This window comes from Diplotaxodon limnothrissa, linkage group LG6 (genome assembly GCF_057381915.1).
Source record: "Diplotaxodon limnothrissa isolate DT_005_m linkage group LG6, D_limnothrissa_male_GT1.1, whole genome shotgun sequence".
In the NCBI taxonomy this organism is placed as follows: Eukaryota; Metazoa; Chordata; class Actinopteri; order Cichliformes; family Cichlidae; genus Diplotaxodon; species Diplotaxodon limnothrissa.
Window position 1 is genome coordinate 33,301,364 of NC_140601.1, and position 24,687 is coordinate 33,326,050.

General features: G+C 36.7%; 1 protein-coding gene across 2 annotated transcripts; it reads right to left on the bottom strand.

Annotated features, from left to right (window-relative positions):
* Positions 1-358: 358 nt before the first annotated feature.
* On the bottom strand, positions 359-22,595 carry LOC146630948 (complement C3-like). 2 transcript variants are annotated; one of them, XM_085355066.1, is made up of 43 exons: positions 22,476-22,595; positions 20,909-21,104; positions 20,531-20,693; positions 19,865-19,959; positions 19,626-19,714; positions 19,280-19,362; positions 19,081-19,168; positions 18,863-18,968; positions 18,590-18,710; positions 18,223-18,338; positions 17,934-18,080; positions 16,870-16,969; positions 16,636-16,730; positions 16,321-16,512; positions 16,043-16,198; positions 14,751-14,880; positions 14,440-14,508; positions 12,307-12,504; positions 12,093-12,213; positions 11,920-12,008; positions 11,694-11,833; positions 10,512-10,724; positions 9,193-9,256; positions 9,016-9,105; positions 8,663-8,869; positions 8,438-8,513; positions 8,138-8,297; positions 7,876-7,971; positions 7,493-7,643; positions 5,691-5,776; positions 5,189-5,266; positions 4,922-5,077; positions 4,574-4,636; positions 4,369-4,450; positions 4,202-4,250; positions 3,998-4,088; positions 3,816-3,905; positions 3,617-3,719; positions 2,457-2,546; positions 1,485-1,577; positions 1,312-1,395; positions 751-895; positions 359-626 (listed from the first exon to the last, which is right to left on the bottom strand). In XM_085355066.1, the coding sequence occupies exons 1-43, from the start codon at positions 22,547-22,549 to the stop codon at positions 485-487; spliced, it is 4,977 nt and encodes a 1,658-aa protein (XP_085211192.1). In that variant the 5' UTR covers positions 22,550-22,595; the 3' UTR covers positions 359-484. The 2 variants fall into 2 exon arrangements, with proteins under 2 accessions (XP_085211192.1, XP_085211193.1); XM_085355067.1 differs by having other exon boundaries at positions 751-891; positions 1,308-1,395.
* Between the last annotated feature and the right edge of the window lie 2,092 nt (positions 22,596-24,687).

A 24,687-nucleotide genomic window follows, 5' to 3' on the forward strand; every position in this document is an offset into this window, starting at 1 on the left:
AATACTGTTTGTTTTTCCACAAAATTACCAAAAGAATTATGCTTACAGCCTAAAATTACAAAATTACATCCAGCATAATTTGTGTCCCCTTTTTGTTAAAAATATTCAGAATTTAGGTACTACTTAGAATTACTTATTCACTCTTTAACTGTAACTACAGTGTAATTATTTCTATTTCTAAAATATAAGGTGTTAAAAAGTGATACACAATTTACAATTACTTACGCAGCATTTAAAATTACTATTATTATTTCAAAAGTTTTATTCTTCATTGTGCTTGTTACATTTCAAATGTATTAGAAATGCGAGAAATTTTTCAACCACCATAAACTTAACAAAAGACACTAAGAGCCAGTACCCCATTTGAATACATTTTAATCACTGCAGTGAAATGGTGAAACCCTTATGTTATATTGGTTTCTGTTTTACAGAAAATTGTAAAAACAGCAGAATAACAAAATTAGATTTTTTTTGTTTTGTTTTACTAGCCGATGCAGCTAAAGAGTGAGTACTGATTGACCATCTCCTCCAAGCCCAAGCAGGTATCCCGGTATTTGTCAGTCTGACACTCTTCTGCTGTAGGCCAATACTCAACCCAGGTTCTCTCACCAATTACGTACTCGAATCTGAAAAGAACAATTGAAAGAAAAATTACATTTATTCACTGAAGGTATGATTAATGAATAGAACTCTGAGATTAGTTTAAATATACACCACACACAAGCACAGCCAGACAAACAATATACTTACGTATCTTTTTTGTCATCTCTGTGAATATCTTTATCTGAGCCCATGATAAGGTAGGTTTTTCCTTGTTCCAGACTTAAAGCTTCTCTGCAGTGTTGATAACTGAGAAATATGCGCCGTTTATTCAGTGGACCAACATCAAGACTCCCTGTAATTAAGATATGACAGTTGAGAGCAGTGATTTATGAATGACTGAATGTGTTGCTCAAACACAGTGCTGCTGTGTCCATATACATTCCTAGTTGTATCGTCATAATAGTGTCTTATGTGTAATATAAGTGTTTTGGCAATATGCTTGTGCTGAGTATTAAATGTTAAATTAGAAAATGGGTATCAGCAAGACAAGCTAATCTGGCTTACTGATAGCAAATGGTGTCAACCACTAAATGTACCTCTTAGTACAAAAGCAAGCAGCAGTTTTATAAAATGCTCGATTTGTCCTTCAAATTGCCTATTTTTTTGTGGCTATAATAGAAAATAACCATCACTGCTATCTTAATGCCACAAAAAACAACAACTAGTAATTTCTCTTAAAATAGACGTTTAAAGGACGTAGCTACTTGCCTTCTTTGATGGGGTCCAGCACTTTGACTTTGTGACTGTCTGTGGATAACTCTTCTACAATCTCTTCAACCAGTACTTTGTAAGCTGTGGGCAGCCAAAGTATAGTTTTTAGCTTTTTGCATTACTATATCCTATTAAATAAAACTAAATGTAACCCATTTATGTTTGTTTACCAAAGTCTACTTTGCTGGTCTCTGTACTTTCACAAATCTTAGCTTGGCGGTCATCATTGGGGATTTTTTCCTTCTTCTGCATACTGCAGTTCTCTGTAAGTACACAATAGGGACAGGGTAAAAATGCAAAGCTGATGTATACATGTGTGTTGATAGGTGACTGCAGGTATATGAAGGTCAACTACACAACAAATATATCAGTAAGCATTTAATTCCTGCTCTGAGTGTTGTGACTACAGTCTCTAACATAAACCTTTGATTATTTACTGCAAAACAAATTTTAAATCACATTTGCCAAAATAGGCGTCTTTCAGATTTTATAATTGTAGATTTGTGCATACATCTAAAGTTACTAATAGCACCCTAGCTAGTTATGAAAAACAAATGTGCTTTCACAGGCCAGAATACTGCAGTGTGAAAGTATACCCAATGATTCAAAAGCTTGCAGAATCACCTTTAGCAGTAATAAGTAATTGTTTTCTCTAAAATCCGTGTCTCACTTTGTTTCAAGAATTTTAAGTTTGCCCATGTGTAAGTCTATCATATTCTTGCTACAGCATTTCAAATGGGTTGGGGTCTGGACATTAGTCCAAACTATCCTGTTGTAGATTTGCTGTGTGCTTGTGCTCTTTGTCTAGTTGCATGAATCAGTTTTTCTCACGCTTGCATCATGCTTGATCTGATTAGTCAAGTAATCGCAAAAATAATCAGTGACTAGTTGACTATCAAAATAATCATTTGTGGCAGCCCTTATGTATATGTGCATATAAATGGCCGATAAACGCAATTCTGATTCTGATTTTTGCTCAAAATTTGACTTTTAAAATAAAACCTTTACTTTAATAACACTTCTACTGGTGTTTTCTGTACCATTTAAAGTTAATATAAAAATACATGAAAACCTTTTAATTACAGTTTTAAAATAAGCTTATTTAATCAGATTTATATGATTATATATATAATTGTGTTTACCTTCAGCACATGTGCATATGTTATCTCTACAGAGCTGCAGTAGTTTTCCAGCTTCCCTCTCTGGATGGTAGAATTTCACGCAGCGTGTTTCTGCATTGAGGGAAAAAAACAAGTATTTGACTGTTATTTTGTGACAGTTATGGTAGATATAACAATGTATATGAAAATGATCGAATAAAATGGCATAGTGTGCCTATTTACATTACACTGCCAAAAGTATTTTGCTCTTCTCCCTTCACACAGAAATTAACTTGACTGACATCCCATTCTTAATCCATAGGGTTTAATATGATGTCAGCACAACCTTTGCAGCAATAACAGCTTCAACTCTTCTGGGATGCTTTCCACAAGGTTCAGGAGTGTGTTTATAGAATTTTTTGATCATTCTTCCCAAAGTGCATTTGTGAGGTCAGACACCAATATTAAGCAAAAAGGCCTAGTTTACACTCTCCAATTTTAATTCATCCCAAACCTGTTCTATTGGGGTGAAGACTGTTGCAAGATAGTAAAGTTCTTCCTAACCAAATTTGCTCATCTATATCTTTATGGACCATACTTTGTGCATTGGTGCACAATCATGTTGGAACAGGAAGAGACCATCCCCAAACTGTTTCCACGAAGTTGGGATGGTGAAATTGTCCAAATATCTTGGTATGCTGAAGCATTAAGATTTTCTTTAACTGGAAATAAGGGGCCAAGCCGAGCTCCTGACATTCCATGAAACTCTCTATGCTCTGTGCTTGCTAATCTGAGGGCCACATGAAGTTAGGAGATCTGTAGCTATTGATTCTGCAGAAAGTTAGCAACCTCTGTGTGCTTCAGCATCTGCTGACCACACTCTGTGATTTTATATGACCTACCACTTAATGGCTGAGTTGCAGTTGTTCCTCATCACTGTCACTTTGTTATAATAGCATTAACAGTGGATTGTGGAATATTTAGTAATATTTGAGGAAATCTCATGACTGGACTTGTTGCACAGGTGTTATCCGATCACAGTAAGAGGCTGGAAATCACTGAGCTTCTGAGAGCGACCCATTCTTTCACAAATCTTTGCAGAAGCAGTTTGCATGTCTAGGCGCTTTTTTTATACACCTGTAGCCATGGAAGTGATTGGAACACCTGAAGAATAACAAAGGTAACATGTTTATGAGACTTACGTTCATAGTATTCATAGACAGATACAGATGCGGGTTGTAAGACGCCCACTGGCATTTCCTGTTTGATTCTAAAAGCAATTTCCTCTGGTCGTGTGTGAGAAACCTGGGAATTGAAATATAGACAGGGAAAAGCATAAATAAAAACCCAGGCAAAGTGGAAAAAAGGGGGATAAGAAGAACGATTGGAGTGATTTCCAACCTTGTCCAAGTAAATGATGAGTGAGCCTCTTTCTGACAGGGCTTTGTTCATCTCATATTTTGATATGGTGCGGCCACGTCCTCTAGACAACTAGAGACACACAAAAAGGCCAAATTTTAAACATTAAGAGGTCTTATTATTTTGGTTAACTGTAACCACATAACATTACCATAACTTCTTACCAAATCCAGGTCTTTTGTTTCAACAGCAAAACCAGTTAGTAAGCCAATATCCAAGATTGACATGCCTGCATCACGATCCCTGTTCTTATACCTGTAGAGAGAATGATAAGAATGATTCAAATGACAGCAGAGTTAAATGGACGGGAACAAAAAAATCCTATTAAGCCAAAACTATTTCTAAAGTGTAGTTTATATTGTACTTACATGACCTCTATCCTAAGTTTGTATATCTTTTCATCTGCATTTGATTTTTCTGAAAGAATAAGGAAAAAGAAAAAATGAGCACAAACAAATAAAATGCCATAAACTGAAGCAAACAGATTTAATGAGATAAGTAAAATAAAAAGAGGAGATAAAGGACATCAAAGTACCTTCTACGAGATCCACTTTGAGGGTAAAATTCTGGCAGTCACTCTCCCGTTCTTTGGGCTTAGCGTAATACAGTGATACCAACTGTTGCATCAGAAAAAGTGTGTTTTTATATTGTGTGATAAATAAGTCTTTGTAATACTGTTCTTTTAAGGTTTAAAAAGCCTTGTCTAGGATTCTGAAATGATCAACTAACAGATAACTTACTGTCACTGTTGCTTCTCCTGTTCCCCTAGCAGTCACTGTGATGTCCTGGTTTATATCGTTAATCTGTTGGGATTAATATGTACAAACACACAAAGATGTGTTTGTACATATTATGAGAAAAAAAACAGAGATAAGCTCACTTTGCTCCCACCGACTGAATTTAAATTGCATTGAATGTCTGTTAGACAGGGAAAAGGAAATAGACCAAAAAGCTTGCAGAGTGGTGAGATGGATTGCCAAAAAGACAGAAACACTAGCAGTACTGAGATTTATTTACTGCTAGAGGACATGTTTTCAGACTGACAAATTGTGCTACATGGTGACTGTGTTTGTGTTGCTTCTTCTCACCTTAGACGTTCTTGTGGCATAGTGGTTGTTCTGATTGAAATTGTACTTTTCAGGTGCCGACCTTCCTGGCAACTTGATGTCCACATTCAGATCATACTGTGGTTCGTTAGCGTTGATCCAGTACTCTGCTACAGCTTGATAGACCATTATAGTAGCCTGGAGAGAAGAAAAGTGGGGGAGATAAAGAAAGGCAAAGGTTATAAGGTGGGATAATATGTATAAAATATCTGCCTATGATATCTTGATTGACAGGAAGTTTTGTGTTACCTGAGTTGATCCATAGCCTCCGCCCACCTTCTGTTGTGCGTTGAACCATCTCACAACAGGTCTGGCATCTTCAAAGTTCTTTATTAAAACAGCAAAGGACAGGAGTAGAGTGTTAAAATAAATTATGGAAAAACATTTTTCAAAGGTACTTTGAAGGCTTTCTAATCTGCTTTTTATTTGGGTACAATTCAAATCCAGTCCAGAAACTTGCCTAATGAAAGAAAATGCAATGTTTTTCATAGTTCATAACGACTCTGTACAAAGCAATGTCTTATTTGTTTTAATTTGTATTTGCACACAATAATAACACAACATAAAAATAAATGTAGAAATTATCTTCATTGAGCTGGAATTTCACAGTTAAATAAATGGTAACTCTGGAATGGTCAGCAATGGTATTTAAATACTGTAAAGTAAATTTTCAATGATTTTGTGTCCAAAACCTATAATATTTTAGAGACACATGAATGACAGATGGATGATATAATTTGGACATGCTCACCTGAGACTTGACAAGAGCAAGAAGAGCATAAGCTGTGGTTTCCAAAGTGTAAATACGGCCTCTAGGTACAGGCCAGTGAGATAGCTCTGACAGACACAGTCACACAAGTACATTTTTATTACTATAATATAAAACAGAAATATTTTAGAAAAAATGTAAAAACTTTTTTCAAGTTAAAAAAAATACTGGTATTCATTAGATAAAAGTAAATTGATAAATATATACCCAAATTCGAGTAGGCACACTGGATTTTACTGAGAAGTCAGAAATGAATCAATAATATTCAATAAGTAAAATTTTCAGGAACACAAGAAAATTGATGAGATTTTTTCAGATATTTTATAAAATAGTAAATTTTAAAATTCATGAATAACAAAAGTCATGGTCTTCCAGTCTTCAGTGCTTTTCACCCACTTCTGTCTGTCTCTCCTCAACTCTCTCTCGCTCATCTCCCTCTGTCAGTGTGTGTGTGTGTTCACTGTGTGTCCCTCTAACCACGCCTTCTGTTCCAAGGGAAGGTCCTTCCTCCATTTCCCGCATCTCATGTCCGAACACCAAGAGTTAAAACAATCACCTCGTGGTAGTCTTCAGATGATCGGCTTTCTATTCAAGCTAGAGGAATTCCCTCATTTGTGGCAGAACAATGGCTATCACCTCTGTCTAAAATCAGCCACATCTCCCAGAAAACCAGTTAACATCTCTGTATCCTCCGAACCACTTGAATTATCCTCTATTCTGCAGGTTTATCACAGACTAGTGTGCTGACCAAATAAGGCAACCAGGATTTGGAAGCGGCTCTCCACTACACAAATTAGTCCAGGTGGAGCACGCAGCTAACCTGAATCAAGTAAGCCCACAACACTATGACGTCATTGGCTACTAGGCTCCCACTTGGCTGACATTTGAGGCGTTGCTGGGCTAACAACCTCCCCTGTTTCTGGCAACTAAAGGTAAGTGTTCTGTCCACGTGCAGCAGCATCTGCACCACCTTTAGTGCATCTGGAAGGCCAGAGGGTTTGGCAGGGTATCTACGAAACATGTTCGACTTAGAAATGAATCCAAAAAGTTCCCCACCTCTGGTGTCAGCAAATCTGGAGTTTCCAAACTCTTCTGTTGGTAATCAGCTGTTCTGTCTGCGATTTAAGCTAGAGGAATACCCATATTTCAGGCCTGATTGTTGAACAGCAAAGAGTTAGTGTTGTCGGCACATATATGAAGTTTTTATGTTCTGTCTATTGTTGTCACCTCACATTTTTCTCATCTCTGCGCAGGAATCCTGGCTGTGTCTCAGTGAGTTTTTAAGACAGAGAGTTTTCCCTGTAGAGTTTCTGTGGATCTGTAAATATTGCAAACCTGGACACAATAGCTCACAATTCCTTCTGTTGTCATTTTTTGTAACTTTACTGTAAATAAAAGCACTATTGCTGGACCTGTTCTGAGTTCCACATCTTGAGTCCATTTGCACCATTACCAACCATTAATGACAAAATTTTTTTTTGTATTTTAGCCTATGGTTATGTCCTGTATGTATGAGAGAAGAACAGGGTAGCAACTGAAAAGCACTGAAAAAATCCTCAAGAATATATTTTTGCAGTACAGTTTTCTTTTTCACTGGTTTTTGGAATTCACTGAGACTGTAATAATCATAGTTACATTTAACTGATTGTGCAAACATGTGCGGTGTGTATGTGTGTGTGTGTGTGTGTGTGTGTGTGTGTGTGTGTGTGATTGTGCATGCGTGTGTGTGTGTGTGTGTGTGTGTGTGTGTGTGTGTGTGTGTGTGTGTGTGTGTGTGAACATACCTGGGGAAACAAACTTGAATAGGATCTCTTTGTTCAATTTGTTTTCATTAGCCAGTGCATATGATGTCATGGCCACAGCATAAGGGTTGGTGAGGCTGGGCAGGCGCCTCTCCAGGTAGGCCACTGCTTTGTCTATACTGCCTGGGAGACTCTGGGCAGATGAAAAAAGGAAAAAGAAAGGAAGATAATGAGTGACAGGAAAACGGAACATAATGTTCTTCATCCTTTTGTGAGCCTACAGAACATGTTGGTGAAATTAATTAAATTCTGTCTGTTTTTGCTGGTCTGTGGTTTAAATCTTCAATGCAAGTGCAATAGAAAGTATCACCGTTTGATTATTTTAGATACTTTGTAACAACAATGTTTGCAGGTGAAATACTCACATTGACAGTGTCGGAACATATTGAGCGTGACTCTTGCATTGCAATGAGGCAGAAAGCTGTCATGGAGGCGTCTGAATCTAAGCCGGCCACATCACCCTACAGATGAAGCACAAACATATTATTATTATTTCTAACAGAACTTTTTTTTAATATTTATAAAAGCTGATTGGCAGTTGTATAACTGGTTTCTCATTTAGTTATAAGTTATTTTGTATTTTAAGTATAGCTGAAGAACTGGTGTTAATGAAATCAGTGCACTCACATTCATCTCTCCGTGGATTACAGCTGTAAATTCTTTGAAAACACCATCAGGTTGTTGTCCTCTGAGAATAAGGTACTTGACAGCATCACAGATTACATTATCTTGTATTGCAACCAGATGATGGGCCATTGCAAACACCTTGGCAACATAGGCAGTCAGCCTTATAGACAGGAAGAGGGGATACAATAGCTTAATATAATTTATTTGCCCTTACTATAAATTGGCTTTGCAAAATCAGAAATTAAAGCAGCATGTGCAAAATATTATGTATGAATTCATGGATGTTTGTGGGTGCCTCACCAGGTGCTAGCTGGGCGAGAAACAAATGCAGCAAACGATCCATCATTTTTACGGAAGGCCAACTCGTTTGTGTAACCTTGATGAAACAATTAAAGAAATAAAACAATCTTTTTACTTCACTGCTATTCAACTTGCATCTGACTCTTATCAATTAGAAACAATTTTGAGGCGCTCTGTGTGTTTATTGTGTTACCAAAGAATTCATGTACATCTGTGAGAGCCTACCAGTTTTTATATGTTGGAGAGCTTCATTACGTTTCTCAAAGCCCACAGTTTCCCATTGGTTGGTTTTATCCAAATACAAGGTTGCAATAAGAGGCAGGGTCATTGAGATCATGTTCTGCTCTCCACAGCCCGAGGGTTGTCTGATTAGAGTGCCCATTGAGTTGCCGCCAATGGCATTCTCCACCAGCTGAGATACTTGTTCTCTCCCTGCATGCATACACATACAAAAAAGGTTCACAACACCCATTAAGGTAGTCAGTCCCGAATGTCAACAATAACAATATATAATAGAAGCTTCAGGGTGATATAGCCACTGAATCACATAAACTGCATAAATATTAAATATTTCTCACCTGTCACAGAGATCTGTGTGCTAGTAGGTGTGTTTGGAACCAAATCTTTCCTTTGAATTCCACTGTTAAGAACTTCGTTCTGTACACCATCTAAACAGAGAAAAAAAGGTTTTATTAAGGTGAAAATCAGTGTGTGACTTAATAATTAGAATCTAGCTTTTTAATAGATAAACTCACTTTCTCCTTTCTTAACAGGATCTAAAGTCACAATCTTTGGATGTTTAACCAGCACGCCCTCAGGCTGGAAAACAGACAAACATTGGAAGTCATCATTATTTTAGCAAAGAAAAGTGCAGTAGCTACAAAACAGGAAATAAATCCATAATTAAATTAAGTCCTCCACAGTTTGTCCTTCTAAGCCTAACTGCAGCCTTTATGACTAAACTCAGTTTAACTTTGTATTCTTGTTGTGTGAAGTGAACCTCTCTCGATGTGTGAGAGAAGTAGCCACAGCAGCAAAAATGCAAATGATGTTAGTAGTCAACTTACTATTGCAGCTATAAAATGCGTACTTTGTAGTTGCAATAGATACTGAAAGTGTGCTGCTGAGAGGCAGATAATAATTAAGTGACTGTGGTGGTTTACAATGTTATGTTATGCACAGAGTATTTTTCCTTACAATATATAAAATATAACATAATATAAAATATAACATCATCAATATTGGTATGAAGCTGAAACTATTTTCAAGATGACAATATTTTTGACGTGTCGTTTTATGAACATTACAAAAATTCTCAAGACAATTCTGTGATATCTGGCATGATGTGGTTAAGTGGCAGGATCCTCAACACTGTTAACTAAGTGTTGATGTTTTGAAAATCCTTCACTTAACTGTCTGGTTGCAACATTTTGGCCATCTGTAAAGCTTTAGATGTCTGACTTAGCTTGAACTGTCAGGTCTATTTAAATTTCAACAACATCATTATCTATTTTTAACTATACGTAATTATTAAATATTGTTCCCGTGTAACTTTAACCAAGGTGACAGACTTCCTGCAACATTAACCATATTAACCTGTTATTTTAATTCAAATCACATAGTTTTTCTAACTTGACCTAAGTCACATTTTAAATAAAATCCCTTTTACAAAATAGACACAAAACAAGCAATGAACTAAAAATGCATTTGACCAGTATGATTATTGATAATATTTTTGATGATTTCTGAGATTGTTAAGGGAAATTTTTTGGCAGTAATAATCATGTAGTGATTAGAACAAAAGATCAACACATATTATTAGTGTACAAAATTATCAGTCTGACGTTTGGTCTGGGATTGAGCCAGACTCCAGTTGTTGTTTCTGTCTGTTCCTTTTTGTGCCTAAACCTCAACAAACAATAACTTTCAAATTATTTTATTACTACCTTTACTACAATTTTGAAAGGCCTGTTCACATTCAGATAAGACATTTTTTGGTTTTTGTTTTATTTAATAAGAAAGTGATATTGAACACATTTTTGGGCATCCAAATAGCAAACATTGGTTTTCTTACCACCACCCGCAACATCTTCATGATGCCATCATTGAGATATGAGTCCTTAACAGCTGCTTTAACCTCAATGCGCCGTTCTCCCTCCTTCATGGGAATAATGACGAAGGGGACAGATCGTGTGGTCTCGGGCCCAACAGTGACCTCCTGGCGATACCTACCACGTTTGGAAGCTGAACTGCACACGTGCTCCTCCTCAGTCAAATCAATGCGTACCTTTATAAAAGAAAAACAGCAATGACAAAGTTGGAGAAGAGACTGATCATGTGGTGTTTCAAACTGGAACAATACAAAGATCCTGATGAAATACGGAGATTTTTTTGAGCATTCCTTTAACTTTCGGCAATTTCAGTTACTCCTTATTTACAGAAAACGAAGGTAATAAACTCAACATGAAAAATGGTAAATGGTAAATGGCCTGCATTTGTATAGCGCTTTACTCAGTCCCTAAGGACCCCAAAGCGCTTTACACTACATTCAGTCATTCACCCATTCACACACACATTCACACACTGGTGACGGCAAGCTACATTGTAGCCACAGCTGCCCTGGGGCGCACTGACAGAGGCGAGGCTGCCGGACACTGGGGCCACCGGGCCCTCTGACCACCACCAGAAAAAGGGATCGTACTCTTCAATTTTAGTAATATATGATAAGCCTAGATAGATAGATAGAATCGTTTTACTTTGAACATGTAATTATGACTAAAATAACAAGAGAAAAGAAAAACTTAATGACATTAACTTTTTGTGAATATCTATCAATATATATATCTTGTCTACACAATGTTTATGCTCGAAAAGGAGTAGGATGAAACTTACACTTTTTCTGTTCCTACCCCCTTGATTGAAATTCTATTATTTATAAATCAATATTCAAAATTCAGCATTATATAATGTTTAACTATATACAAGTCTACACTTATATATAACACACAAATTAAAAAAATTCAAGCTCATGAACCAAAACAACAACAAACTACATTTTTACATAAAATGAGCAGACTATGGTTAACACGCACTAAATTTCTAAGCTTTGTTAAAATAATCTCTTTAATAATCAGTTCTCTTTTTTTCAAAGGATTTTGAGAACACAACATGAAAATGCACATAATAAACTGCACAAGATGACACTTTTGAACACCACTGTGTTTCAGTCCAGTAATTACTGTGGTTCTGTACTTACAGTGATTTGATCAGGGCTGTAGTTGTGGAGGATTGCTTTAATTTCTATCTGCTCTCCACGGACAGCAGAATAAGGCAGCCTGAGATCAATGAAGAAATCCTTCTTGACAATGACTTCAAATGGATCACCCACACAGATTCCTTAAAGAAAATATGCAGAAAAGAATAAAAATAAAAAAGTAAAGGGAAGGCCAAAAAAAGCCATATTTTAGTCACCGAGTCCTCACCGTGAGTTCTTGACAGACTGATGCCGGTGAACTGCCAGGTTGTGATTGAATCTTGCAAAGGAACACTTTTCACAAATGATGTGGTGTCACTGAAACAGAGAAAAATGTTTACAGTCTGAGAGATGTTAAGATGTAACTTCATTTGTATGTGTTTGTGATTTACAGTCACTCACCAGTTAGGTGTGTTTCTAGGGCAAGGAGGCAATTTGATATCAGACCAGAGCCAACTTTCTGGGAACTTGGTGCGAGTAACAATTTCATTGCTGTCCATGAAACTGTTGTCTTCTCCTTCACCTGGATTTTGTTTAAAAATGATATAATTTTGTGAATTTTATGACAGGTAGTATGAATGAGATAACCCCTTCCCATTTTGTTTCCATCTCTTACTGCGAGCCAGTTTGAGGTCTTCCTCCCTCTTCTCTGCTCGAAGAGTTTCCACTGCCTTGCAGCAGCGCAGGAAAGCATCACGGCAGCCTTGACCATCAACAATGTACTCGCTGCGGACCTCACAGGTGTATGAAAGGGGGGTTTCCTTCATGCCATCCAGACAACACTCAGTTTCTACTGGGTCTGTATAATTTTTTACTGAAAACAGAGACGGTTGTGGAAGAAAGCATGAGAACTGTGATTCACTGTAAAGTTCCAAACATATATTTTTAAATATGTCTTTTTGTAAAAAGAAAATATTTTAATGAAGTCAAAAGCATAAAATAAATGTTTTATTTTTCTTTTTGTCTGTTGTATATATATATATATATATATATATATATATATATATATATATATATATATATATATATATATACTTATTAGGGGTGCAACGATATTCGTATCGATATTGAACCGTTCGATACAGTGCTTTCGGTTCGGTACGCATATGTATCGAACAATACAACATTTGTAATTTATTTTATCAATTTTCCTTCTGACGATGCTGTCTGTGTTGAGCGCTCAGTGAATCTGCGTTCGACTACTCCGCCTAGGCTGCACTGTCGAGCGCAGATCCACTGAGCGCTCAACACAGACAGCATCGTCAGAAGGAAGAGCGCAGGGCACCTCCCCCACCCTCATTCAGATCTGGCGTTTGGAATTATTTTGGTTTTCATGTGACGTATGACCCTGAAGGTAAGCGAGTCATGGACTAAAGTAAAACAGTATGTTGGATGTGCCATGCAATGCTCAATTACATGGGTGGGAACTAGTGTGTTAGCGCAGTTAGCTCGTTAACGTGTTGGCCGTCTAGCCCCATGCACGGGGCGATCGGCGGTAGCTCGTTAACGGAGATTTGCCGTGTTGTGGCGTTAAGGTCATTTTAACGAGATTAACCTGAAAGCACTAGTGGGAACACAACGAATATGACTGCACATTTACGCCGACATCATCCTAGTGCAAAGACAAAAAAAACAAGCATGTTACTAACTTTAGCCGAGTCATTTAGACAGCTGTTAGCACATGATTCTCCTTATGCTGCTGAGAATATAGCCCAGAAGAAGCGGATAGTATAGCTTTTATTTTGGAAAGAGACATTTCTCTGTAATAAACTCTCTTTTCCAAAGATGAGTGATTCCTCAATCAGATACAGGGCTCGCAATATCACTAGCCCGACGTCCTGGAGCTAGCGATTTTTTCAGTCGGGCTACCAAAATCTATCTCTGCCCTGCCCGTCGGGCTATTGTAGGAAGGAAAAATATATGTCAATGCTTTTGCATTCTTTCAGAAATGTAGCTGGGTAATTATGTCATTGGCATCGGTGAGCCACTGTCAATATGTGACATATTGAAGTCGCGTTTGAATTTGCGCTTGTTTTTTTGCTTTCACTTTGCAATCGTGCGAACTGTGTATAGAGAGCGACAGCACTGATCTTTGAGTGATGATAATTTGCGCACCAATTCCTCTGACATCGTCTTATTAATCGTTAGCTTACTATGCAAACATGACAAGTGAAATCTCCCGCAGCAAGCTTAAACATGTGAGAGGTTGATCGCGCAGAGAATCGCTGAGCTTATGTGAGTGCGTGTGTAAAAGCAGCAGGATTTATATTTGACTACGATGACCTGGATGACTGAGAACCTTCACAGACAGATATATATTTCAGTTCTGCTGAGCCAAATAAGACAGGTCAGGGTGAAGAAGTGACAGCCAAAGAAAAGCTTACCACAAAACGGAGAAGTTATGACAAATCAGACTATAAGGCAAAAAGAAAGTGCAGCTTTATGGTTTCATGGACAAAATAATTTCTGTGGCTGCAATATGACGAGCTAAATAACCAGGGCTGCACATAAGTGGTCCGCAGGTGCGCATTCGCTGTCAAAATAAAAAACACGCACAAGGGTTAGGGTTAAATTTAAAAACTGTACTTTTGAGTTAAAATATATATTTATAATTTTAATAAATGACAAATTAAAAAGGCATGAACATTTTTTTGTATCGAAAAAATATCGAACCGTGACACCAAAGTATCGAACCGAACCGATCCGTGAATTTTGTGTATCGTTGCACCCCTAATATTTATATACTTACATAAGCTGCTTCTGACATCCATTACAGCAGCGTTGCGTTTCTTTCTGTTTGCAGGCTGGCATTTAATTTCTGTAAAATGAGACACAGACAAAATATACCATATCAAACAAGCCTGAATCTGAATTTGGTTTTTATGTTACTAAAATAGAAAGAATATAACACAACCTTTGTTGTTGGACTGTTCAAACATGATAGAAATAATCCTTTTTTTAAGTATAATATTTCAACTTTATTAATATGTTTGTGATGAAGCAGAAAACCCAACATTCTTCAAGGGTTTAGCAATGAAGCCGAAAGAAAAGTATTGTCACCTTGTCTATATGTGGTCTTTGCATCAGTGTTGGACTCAAACAATAGCCCAGCATCAAAGAAGACTCCCATACTGTCCTTTCCTCCACCAGGTGTGCAGCCTGTGTCATACTGCTCTACTATGTCCCACACCTACAGGTTAAAGTACAAACACATACAAGAATGTAAATTGAACAGTAAACGTACAATAAGAGGACTCGAATATGGCTCACAAATCTATAAAAACAAATGGGCTAAAAAATAAAAAATGTCTTATTGACATCTTAAAGATTATATTATGACATTGAATTCACTGTCACATTTTAATTTTTTTTCAAATTTTAGACTCACAATAATCAATAATCTCACAATAATCTCATATGAACACACACTCAGAGCAACAAATAAAACTGGGGACCTACGGGCCACCTGTCGTGTGCCCCAGCTAATGCATAGTTGTTCTGAGGCACAGGTTAGCATGCTTTAACAGCATAACAAGTTTCAGGTTTTTGGTATGTATTGTAGAATATTTAGCTGATTTAGAGTTTAGAAATGTGTTATCATAGAACGTAGAACTGTTGTAGAGACACTGACACTGCCCTCAATATAATAAAGGCTGATTGTGTTGTGAACTTAGGAGTAGATTGTAGGGTACCCCTCCCCCACTTGAGCTGTGAAAGTAAAACAGAGAAGAGTTAATGCTGAGTGGAAATTCCCCAGAGGATGTATGGGTGGGGGTCTCAACATTGTAACTGGATACCTGTGGTCTGTAAGGGAGAGGGGTTTTATGACCTCTAGGGAGTTACCTACACCCACAGTGTTTTAACTGTCACGCACACACATCCACACGCACACTCACTCATGTGCACACACATACACACAGGTATGCGCACACAGTCACACACGAGCACTCACATAGACACGAGGGAACGCACATGTAGGCATTCATGTGCTCGTGCACATAGACACAGACAGAGTTTGCAGCACACCGTAGGGGGTTTTATGATGGGGTCACTTCTATAAAGCTGGCTGTAACTAACAAAGGGGTGAAGATTTGGAGAGGGAAACCGGCCTCGTCTTCCCTTCTAGAAGTGCATGCTTAAATGAAGATGAATAAAGATGAATAAAGGTTTTGTGAAATGACTACTGAGTTCCGGTGCCGTCTCTGGAAGTTTCGACGAATAAAAGAACCGGGGTAAAACTGATTTCTCAACAGTATGCAATATGTAAATTAATACAAAATCCAATATGTGCAATTTGTTTACTGAAGCTAAACAATTTATAAAATATAAAAAGCAAAAAATCGAGAAATGACCTTTTTCTGTGTCAGGCGGTGCTTGTTGTTTAGGACGTAGACACCTTTGTCAACTGCAACCAGTCCCACTGTGGCCTCTGGATTTCCTGTGACTTTCAGACCAAACATCTTGCGAGGCTCATAGGCTGGAGCAGGTCGTGAGGATTCCAGTTTCAGCTAAGTGAGGGTGACATGCAAATTTGTATATGTTAAAAAAATAAGTACTACTGTAGAAATGAGTAACATTTGTGCATTTTGGCTGTAAAGATTCACTCTTTCACAGCTCTTGAGTCTCTTACAGTGCCCATGCAGGTGTCTTTTACATCCACCCAAACAGAGTCTGATACCACTTCATTTGAACTTGTATGATAGTATGCTATGATGCGGAACGATGGCAGCATTTCTTTGGTGATTGGTTGTATCAGGGAAATCAGTACTTGGCCTCTTGTCTTATAACGGCCGTATTTCACTAGCTGACCTCTGCTCTGGATCTGGGGAAACACATTTACACATTAATACCTAACACCTTAAGCTCACATGTATGTACTATGACCAGTCGTTGCATCACAGAAAAAATAGCTATATATACAAAAACAAATGAATACGTCTCTCACCAGATATGTGATATCATGATTTTGATTTGGCTGCTGGTTGAGATTGAGGTTGATTTTTAGATTGTCTGATATTTTCAGCTCAGCTGCGTCCACACCTGCAAATATGTTTCAATAAATGTTATAGTTTGAACACATCTTTTAGTGCCTGTTTCACACAGTATACTTCCACTTCTACCTACAGTAACAATCTTTATTCTTTTACTTGATGCAATGCTTCTTCAAGATTTTTCTCACCTATGTGGATAAAAGTCCTGGTCTTGCTCTGGTACGGTCTTGCTGTCATCTCTGCTCTTGCTTGTTTATCAGGTGTAAGAATGTTGTCATCGGTCACTGCCTGTAATTAAAGACACACACACATAAGCCATACTAAGCATAAGACAAACATTCATGTGCTTTCATGTGTAACTGTGCAAGGATCAGTCAGGACCTGTAATTAAAGCCCAGCATACATAACCAATGAGCAACAAGTTAAATTAAGTGATAAGCAAGTGATAATCTCTTTCTATGTTATTGTAAAAAGGGGTTGAAAATGATCTTTATTGCTTGAGGGCAGCATTTGTGTGAGCAAGCGTTAAAGTGGGCCAGAACAATCCAAAATAGCATTCTGGCAGCCACTGTGCTGCCCTATTATTATTATTACATTATTTTTATTATTACATTATTATTATTATATTAAGTCATTTTTAATGTTGTCATTATTGTAATTATTATTATTATTATTAGTAGTAGTAGTAGTTTGAGTTGAAGTAATAGTACTAGTAGTAAAAGTAATAGTAGTGGAAGTAGCAAAATGGGTCGTTTTTGTGACAGTTAGGTTATGCACATGCAATGTACACTGAATGTGACGTGTAAAGCAATCCATCCGCAGAGGGATGATGAACATATAATAAATATAACAAATGGATATATAACAAATGTTTGTTTAGTTTTTTTTAAACATACAGATGGTAATAATTGGTGTTGGATGATATTTCTTGCAGCAAGACACTGAGACAAATTCCTTGTTTGTGAACAAACTTGGCAATAAACGTAATTTTGATTCTAATTCTGATGTTTATGCAAAGTTTTGTTTATATTGGCCCACCTGTTAGGGAGCAAATATTAAAAACAGACATAAGGTTATATCTATATATAGATATATATCTATATATATACATATATATATTTGTGCTGTAAGATTATTGGTGGTGCTGTTGTTGTTTGTTTGTTTGTTGTCTTTTTTGGAATACTCTGTTTTTTTTTTTTTGTGGGGGGGGGGTGGGGGGTTATAAGCTTTTTGAAAACTTAAAAAAACTTACATTGATTCTCAGCTCGGCTGCATTTCCTTCTGTATTGATGGTGAGCCGAGCCATGCCGTTAGCTGCAGTGAATCCCCTGACTGCCCCAGGATTAATCACTACTGGAACGTTTTCTGCTGGTGTTTCATCAGGATTTAAAACTTCAATCTGACATCAGAAAAAAGAAACTGAATCATAACACTTTTTAAAGCAATTATAATTTCTTCAAATACCACAACTGACATATCAAAATTATGATTTCAAAGTGTAATATTATATCAGACTATGTAAATGTAAATTAGTGCTTTACCGAAACATCAAAGGACATTCCTGGCTTGAAATATTTTGGAGTTCTTTTAAAGTGGATCGTATAGGGTGATGTAACAATCTGGATACCTCTCAGCTCGGCCTCCACCATTTCACTACCTGTGACAGGGTACAAGAAAATAATTATACACACAAAAACTTGTCAGAATTCATTTGTTTTTCTATTACTCACTTTGTTTTCACCGAAAATAAAAACAAAAAACAGTAATTTCTCATTTCTGACACAGATGGGTTTTTTTTATTTAATTTTTTTTGTTTTGTTGATACTCATATACTATCTCTAAAGCTGATGGACCATTGAAATTAACATATAGGAAAATCTGACCAAAAAGATGGGCTTTCTTTCTTACCACTTTCTGTCAGCACACTGACAGATACAAATATGGCGCCCCCTACAAGGCTGTTGATGTCCCTCTCAACTTTTGTTATGTCTTCCCTCCTCAGTGTCACCTCTCCTTCACCATTTTCAATCTAATTCAGAAACATAAAGATGTTCATGTAAAGATATGTTCCGCAGTTATAGCACAATAATACAGTTTCTGAATAGTAGGAGGTATTTAAATTCTTATGTCAGCATTGCTTTATATGGAAAGGCTAAATCTTAAGTATAAATATGGGCTCACCGGCACTCTCTGAAGAGAGTCTGGAAAACTCTGCTTACTTTGGTCCTTTTTGATGACCCCAAATACCACATAGGCTGTTCCATCCACCTCCTGACCAAACAGATACCTTAAACCATGAAATAAAGATGTGCTTGTGAACAACCAGTTCGAACCCAGGTCAAAATGTAACAATAAATGATCACATATATACTACTTAAATCCACAAAACAATTACATACGTAGCTTTGATTCTGACGGTGAAATCTCTGCTGTTCACGTGGAAGAACTGTGTTAATGGTGTCAGTTTCACCTCAAAACTGGGAAGAACTGCAAGATTAAAATATTTTCTTTGTCAAGTTCAAATTGCTATTTGTATGGCACATTTAAAAACAGTAAAGAAATGTTGTGCAGGTACTGTACAGATAATGGGATGCTCACCATACTCTTTGACCTCAAATTCTGCAGAATAGATTTGCTGTGGGTTGCTCTGGAATTTTGCCACCACTTTCCACAATCCAGTACTAAACACACACACACACACACACACACACACACACACACACACACACACACACACACACAGATATTAATCAAACAAATAATTCAAGAATTTGTAAAACTGAAGGTAACACATTAATTAGACTGCAGAGTATATTCTACACACAGGATTCACATTGTTATTATTATTATTATTATTATTATTATTATTATTATTATTAGCAATAATAATAATAATAATAATAATAATAATAATAATAATAATAATAATAATAATAGTACTCACCTAACAATTTCACCAAGCTGGAAATCTCCAGAATGAATACCTGATTTTAGAGAGACTGGGTCAAGTGGTAAAACAATGCCTTCAGGTGTCTGTGGAAAAACATAAATTTTCAAAACTAAGATATAAATGAAAATATTAAAAAAATCTAATAAAAAAAGTTTGTGTTTTCGTTGTTTTGCTACGGCTGATTGCATAATGTCACTTTCAATTCTGAGCCCATGAAGAATAAAACACAATACCACAAACTCAATGGCAATGGAAGCATCAGATTGGGCTGCTTCATCCCTCTCTACAGGCTCCATCTGGGGTGTCAGTGCAAACATCCTGAAATGAACTGAAGGGAAGAGAAGATGTTATTTTTGCTGCTCGGGCAGTGATGTATACATGTTGGGAGGAATATTTAATAAAGAAGTTTGGTTTTCTAATTTAAATTTAAAATATTTCTTAATCAAACCGAGGGAAATATATGACTTTTTTCCTTTCAAATCTTCACTGAAAAAAATTATCAGATGTTCTAACCTTTTTCAATGGGACTGCATGGACTACACAAAACAGCTTTCTAATTTGTGAAAAGTGATGCCATAGTCACATAATTACTGTAACAAACTCTAAATTATTGTAGCAGCACCATGTTTCCTTAAGTTTATTGAATGGCCCTGAAAAAATATTGAATCTGTATTAAATAAAATAAAGGTAGAACTATGGAAGCATGGAACACACGACATGGGAGCTCTAGTTTTCCATTCCAGCTTTATTCACCTCCATACATCAACTGAGCACATCGCACCCAAACACAACAAAAACCCCTCCTCTAAGCTTGGGTTTGAGTGGAGCCCTCTAGTGGGTCACCACAGAACTACCCTTGTGTGTGCTGTTTCTCAGTCATGAGGTAGCGGTAGACTCACCTTTGCTGTTTGGTGTATAAAGGGTCTTGTCTGTCTGAATGAAGATGTAACCAGACTGGAAGGAAACCATGACGACTTTCTCCAGGAGGCGGTCGGGGAACTGAGCCTGTAGGTACACGTACTGCTTCGCGTTGGGATCTTTACTGAAGTCTCCTGCAGGGATCTGAAACCAGTATGAAAAGTCTATAAAGACTTGGATGGCATATTCAATGATAATTGAATTTCAATGTAATAGAAATAACAATGATAGTCACATAAGCACTTCTGGATGGATGCAAACTGCATTTCGTTGCCCTGTACCTGTGCATGTGCAATGACAATAAAGTTGAATTCTATTCTATTCTATTCTATATGCAGTAAACAAATAATTCAACTTACCGTTACTTTCCCAAGCTGCTGAAAGTCATTTGCATTGTTGAGGGTCACAGATGTTGTTGCCAGCCTTTTAGTTTTGGTTGGATGGTTCATCACATTGATTTCAACCCTAACGTCTCCTCCAGTGCAGTCTTGACACTCCACAAAGATGTTTTCTGCAGTTCCCACCCGCAACAAGTTTGGGGCAGACATCACTTGCCTGCAGAGTGGTGGTAACATAGAAAGATGTTAATGATTTTAGTCTCTGTGTAGATAAACACATGCTGTTACTGACTAAAGAATAAATTATTTATTTATTATGTTATATGTTCATTTTAGACACTAAGAAAAACATGTTAATAATTGCTGAAATAATTATTTTTAATTAAAAATTAAAAATGAATTATTATTTTTATCTATTTATTTATTGTATAAAGGTTTTATGAACAAATACTTTCAAAAAAAAGTATTTACCGGCTGTTTTCCCATGTGACCCTTAATTATTATTTTTTAATTTGTGGGTTTTTAAAAAATATTTTTCAAGGTTTTGAGGAAGTGGAAATAGCCAGTATTCAGTAAGAGTGTTACATAGGAATTCTTAATTCCCAGGTTGACAAATGCTATCTTTGTGCTTCTTTGCTAAAGTCTGAGCTCACATTTTTGAATACTCTCTATATATTGCAGTGCAGCCTGATGCCAGTTTGTTGATTCATCATTATTATTCATAGACAATATAAACCATTTTATATCATAAAGTTATTGTAGATTTTGTAATCCTCTTTAAGGTCTGTTTAACATGAGAAGATCATGTCTTGAGTTAGAATATACCCTTTCACAATGTTTAAAACACTTTAGATGCTGTTCTTTGATGTTGTTCTTTCTTTATCATAATGACAGTTCTTTTCCCTATAATATATGACTGGTTGCTTGAAAAGGAGCCACAGTGACAACATAAAGAGATTGTCATTATAAACATCAGATGTTTTAACCCATGGAAAGGTTCGTTTTTTGGGTAAATTCCGATTGGTTATGAGCTATGTGCTGGACTTTAAACACAATCAGTGATCTATTGATTATCTTGAATAAAGTCCAAAACTAAATCAATACATCTTTTCATCATGCTTCTGGAGTCTATTTGCTTTGTCTGGCGTAATGCACCACTGTGCAAACTCTGGACAAAGTTTAGGACAACTTCTTGTCATCACTTTAAATACCAGATTACCTTGACTTATGTTACATAAGCTGCAGACCTGGCTGCAGCTTCTCATTACACAAAATAACAAATAAAATAAAGTTAGCAATAAAGTTAGTTGGACTGTGGTTTCATTAATATTTTTTTCCATAAGTTTTTCCTCATTCCTTTTCCTTCAAATACCACCCATGCCTTCTTGCTTAAAAAAGAATGTGAAACTATGCAAAATAAAATAATATATTCATGCAAAAATTCAATTCAATTCAATTCAATTCAATTCAATTCAATTCAATGCAATTAAACCTTCTGCACACATCCAAGATAATGACATTGGCTTTGTTTTGCATGAATTAATTCAACCTCACTGGGAATGTGTAAAAGTACAGCAGGTCTACTTACAATGGAGCTCCATCAGCCACAGAAGTGAGAGAAGCAAAGGCCAGAGAGGCCAGCAGCAGCAGAGTCCTCCTCATTATCCCGACCCTTTTCTGCTGCTAAAGTAAACCGTGGCCGTGCGGCATCCTTCTTTTATTCACTAACCTCCCGCCTAGTGCACTCCCACAAAACGTCTATTCATCCTCTTTCCAAACACATGTACACACAATTTCCCAGCAGCAGGTTGGGAAACAGTTTAGTCCTGATACATATTATCTCTTCTCTAAAGAAACAAGTAAACACTGGAAAATCAATAAAGGTTTACATGTTTAAATAATGTCTTACCATGCAGTTTAGTAATTAGTTCACGGGATCTAGTAAATATTCTTTTGTGTTTTATAAAATGTCATGTTATTGCTCATATTATTGTACTGCCTGTTTTGAATCCACATATCCACCAGTATGTAAAAATTATCAGACAAGTGGTCTGATCAAAACATATTGAGTAACTTTACATGACGTATTTGGCTGGGATTTTTGAAGTTTCAGCAGCAGGGATTTTTTTTTTACAGTAAAATCCTGACGCCAATGTATGAGATCTTGTATTTTAGGATTTCAATGACAGGGAAAGAAAAGAAAGCAAAAGGGATCCTGCCTTTACCCTCAGAACAAACTTATACTTCTCTGTGCCACATTAACCAAGGGCATAGAGCACTGCTAACAATCCTCCAAAATGCTTATCATTTAAAGGTGGTGGCATTTATATAATGGTCAGTTGATACTACGCTGTAAAATCTAATCTAATCTAATCTGTAAAAACTATGCAAACTTGGTGCCTCAAAAAAATTGGGTAAAGTTTTACTTAAGATGATTAAGCCTGGGCAACTTACTCAATTTGAGTACACTGTACAGCCTCATTAGTTCGCAGAACTCAAAAAATTGAGCAAAGTTTACTTAAGATAATTAAGCTAGGGCAACCTATTCATTTTGGGTACACTGTACAACCTTGTCAGTTCCCAGAACTCAAAATAAATATGCAAACTCGTTGCCTCAAAAAATTGAGTGAAGTTTCCTTAAGATGACTAAGTTAGGGCAACTTATTCACTGTGAGTACAGAGTAAAAACCTGTTTCCAGAACTCAAAAAAACTATGCAAATTCGTTGCCTCAAAAAAACTAAGTAAAGCTTACTTATGTCTGTGAAGGTTCTCAGTCATCCAGGTCATCGTAGTCAAAGGAGCTTGCAAAGAAAAGCGTCTGGACTTCTTAAAGAAGTCCAGACGCTTTTCTTAAAGCTCACTTAAGATGACTGTTAGGACAACTTATTCATTGCAAGTATGCAGTATTAAGAATAACTTGATATTCTTGGGAGAGTCATAGGAGAGACGGAGAATAAACTTAACCTGGGTGTCTACTGTCTTGTGCAGTCTGGGAGATGATTGAATGTTAGGGTGGGTACAGCTTCTTCTGCGGTGGGGTCGGGTGGGCTGCCCTGGGTCCTGTGGGGCTGGGCGGTCCTGGTGTTGTGTTTAGTATGTTGCTCTGTTTTTTTTGGTTGTTTTCTCTTCTTTTTCTCTCAACAGGTGATCCAGGAGATTTTTTCTCGTCTTTCTCTTTTTAAGTGCCCTTTCTCACTGTCCCCCTTCCCTTCTGTTTTTCTTTTCCTTCATCTTTCTTTCTCCCTTTCCTATCCCTCAGTCATGTCTGTCCCATCTGTAACAACTGAAAATAAAATCAAATAAATAATAACAACAAAGGTTGATCAAATGGACCAATACGGCAAGGCCGTGATGATCCATTTGGCAAAGTAAATCCATTGGGTATCCTTGCTGGTCTTCAGACAACAATTCTGACGGCTAAAGAACCAAATGGGACAGGCAAAAAAAAAAAAAAGAATAACTTGATATTTCTGACAGTACAATACTAATTATTTACCTACTGACAAACATTTCAAGTTCAACTAAATGAAAAAACAATTTGTGGTAACCTGAATATGATTAACAATAATTAACAACACTTTTTGTAATGATGTTAAAATAAGCCCAACTTTAATTTTCAAATGCAAAAAAGCTTAACAGCCAACATACTGGACACTGTTCTCTTGAACAACAAACAATTACATTGCCATCACTGTTATAATCTTACAATGAAACAAAGTCTCAGATTTAATTATTCTGAAAATAAGTTTAGGCCTACCACAAGTGTGTTTTGTACTTACTTATATAATGAAAATAAAAC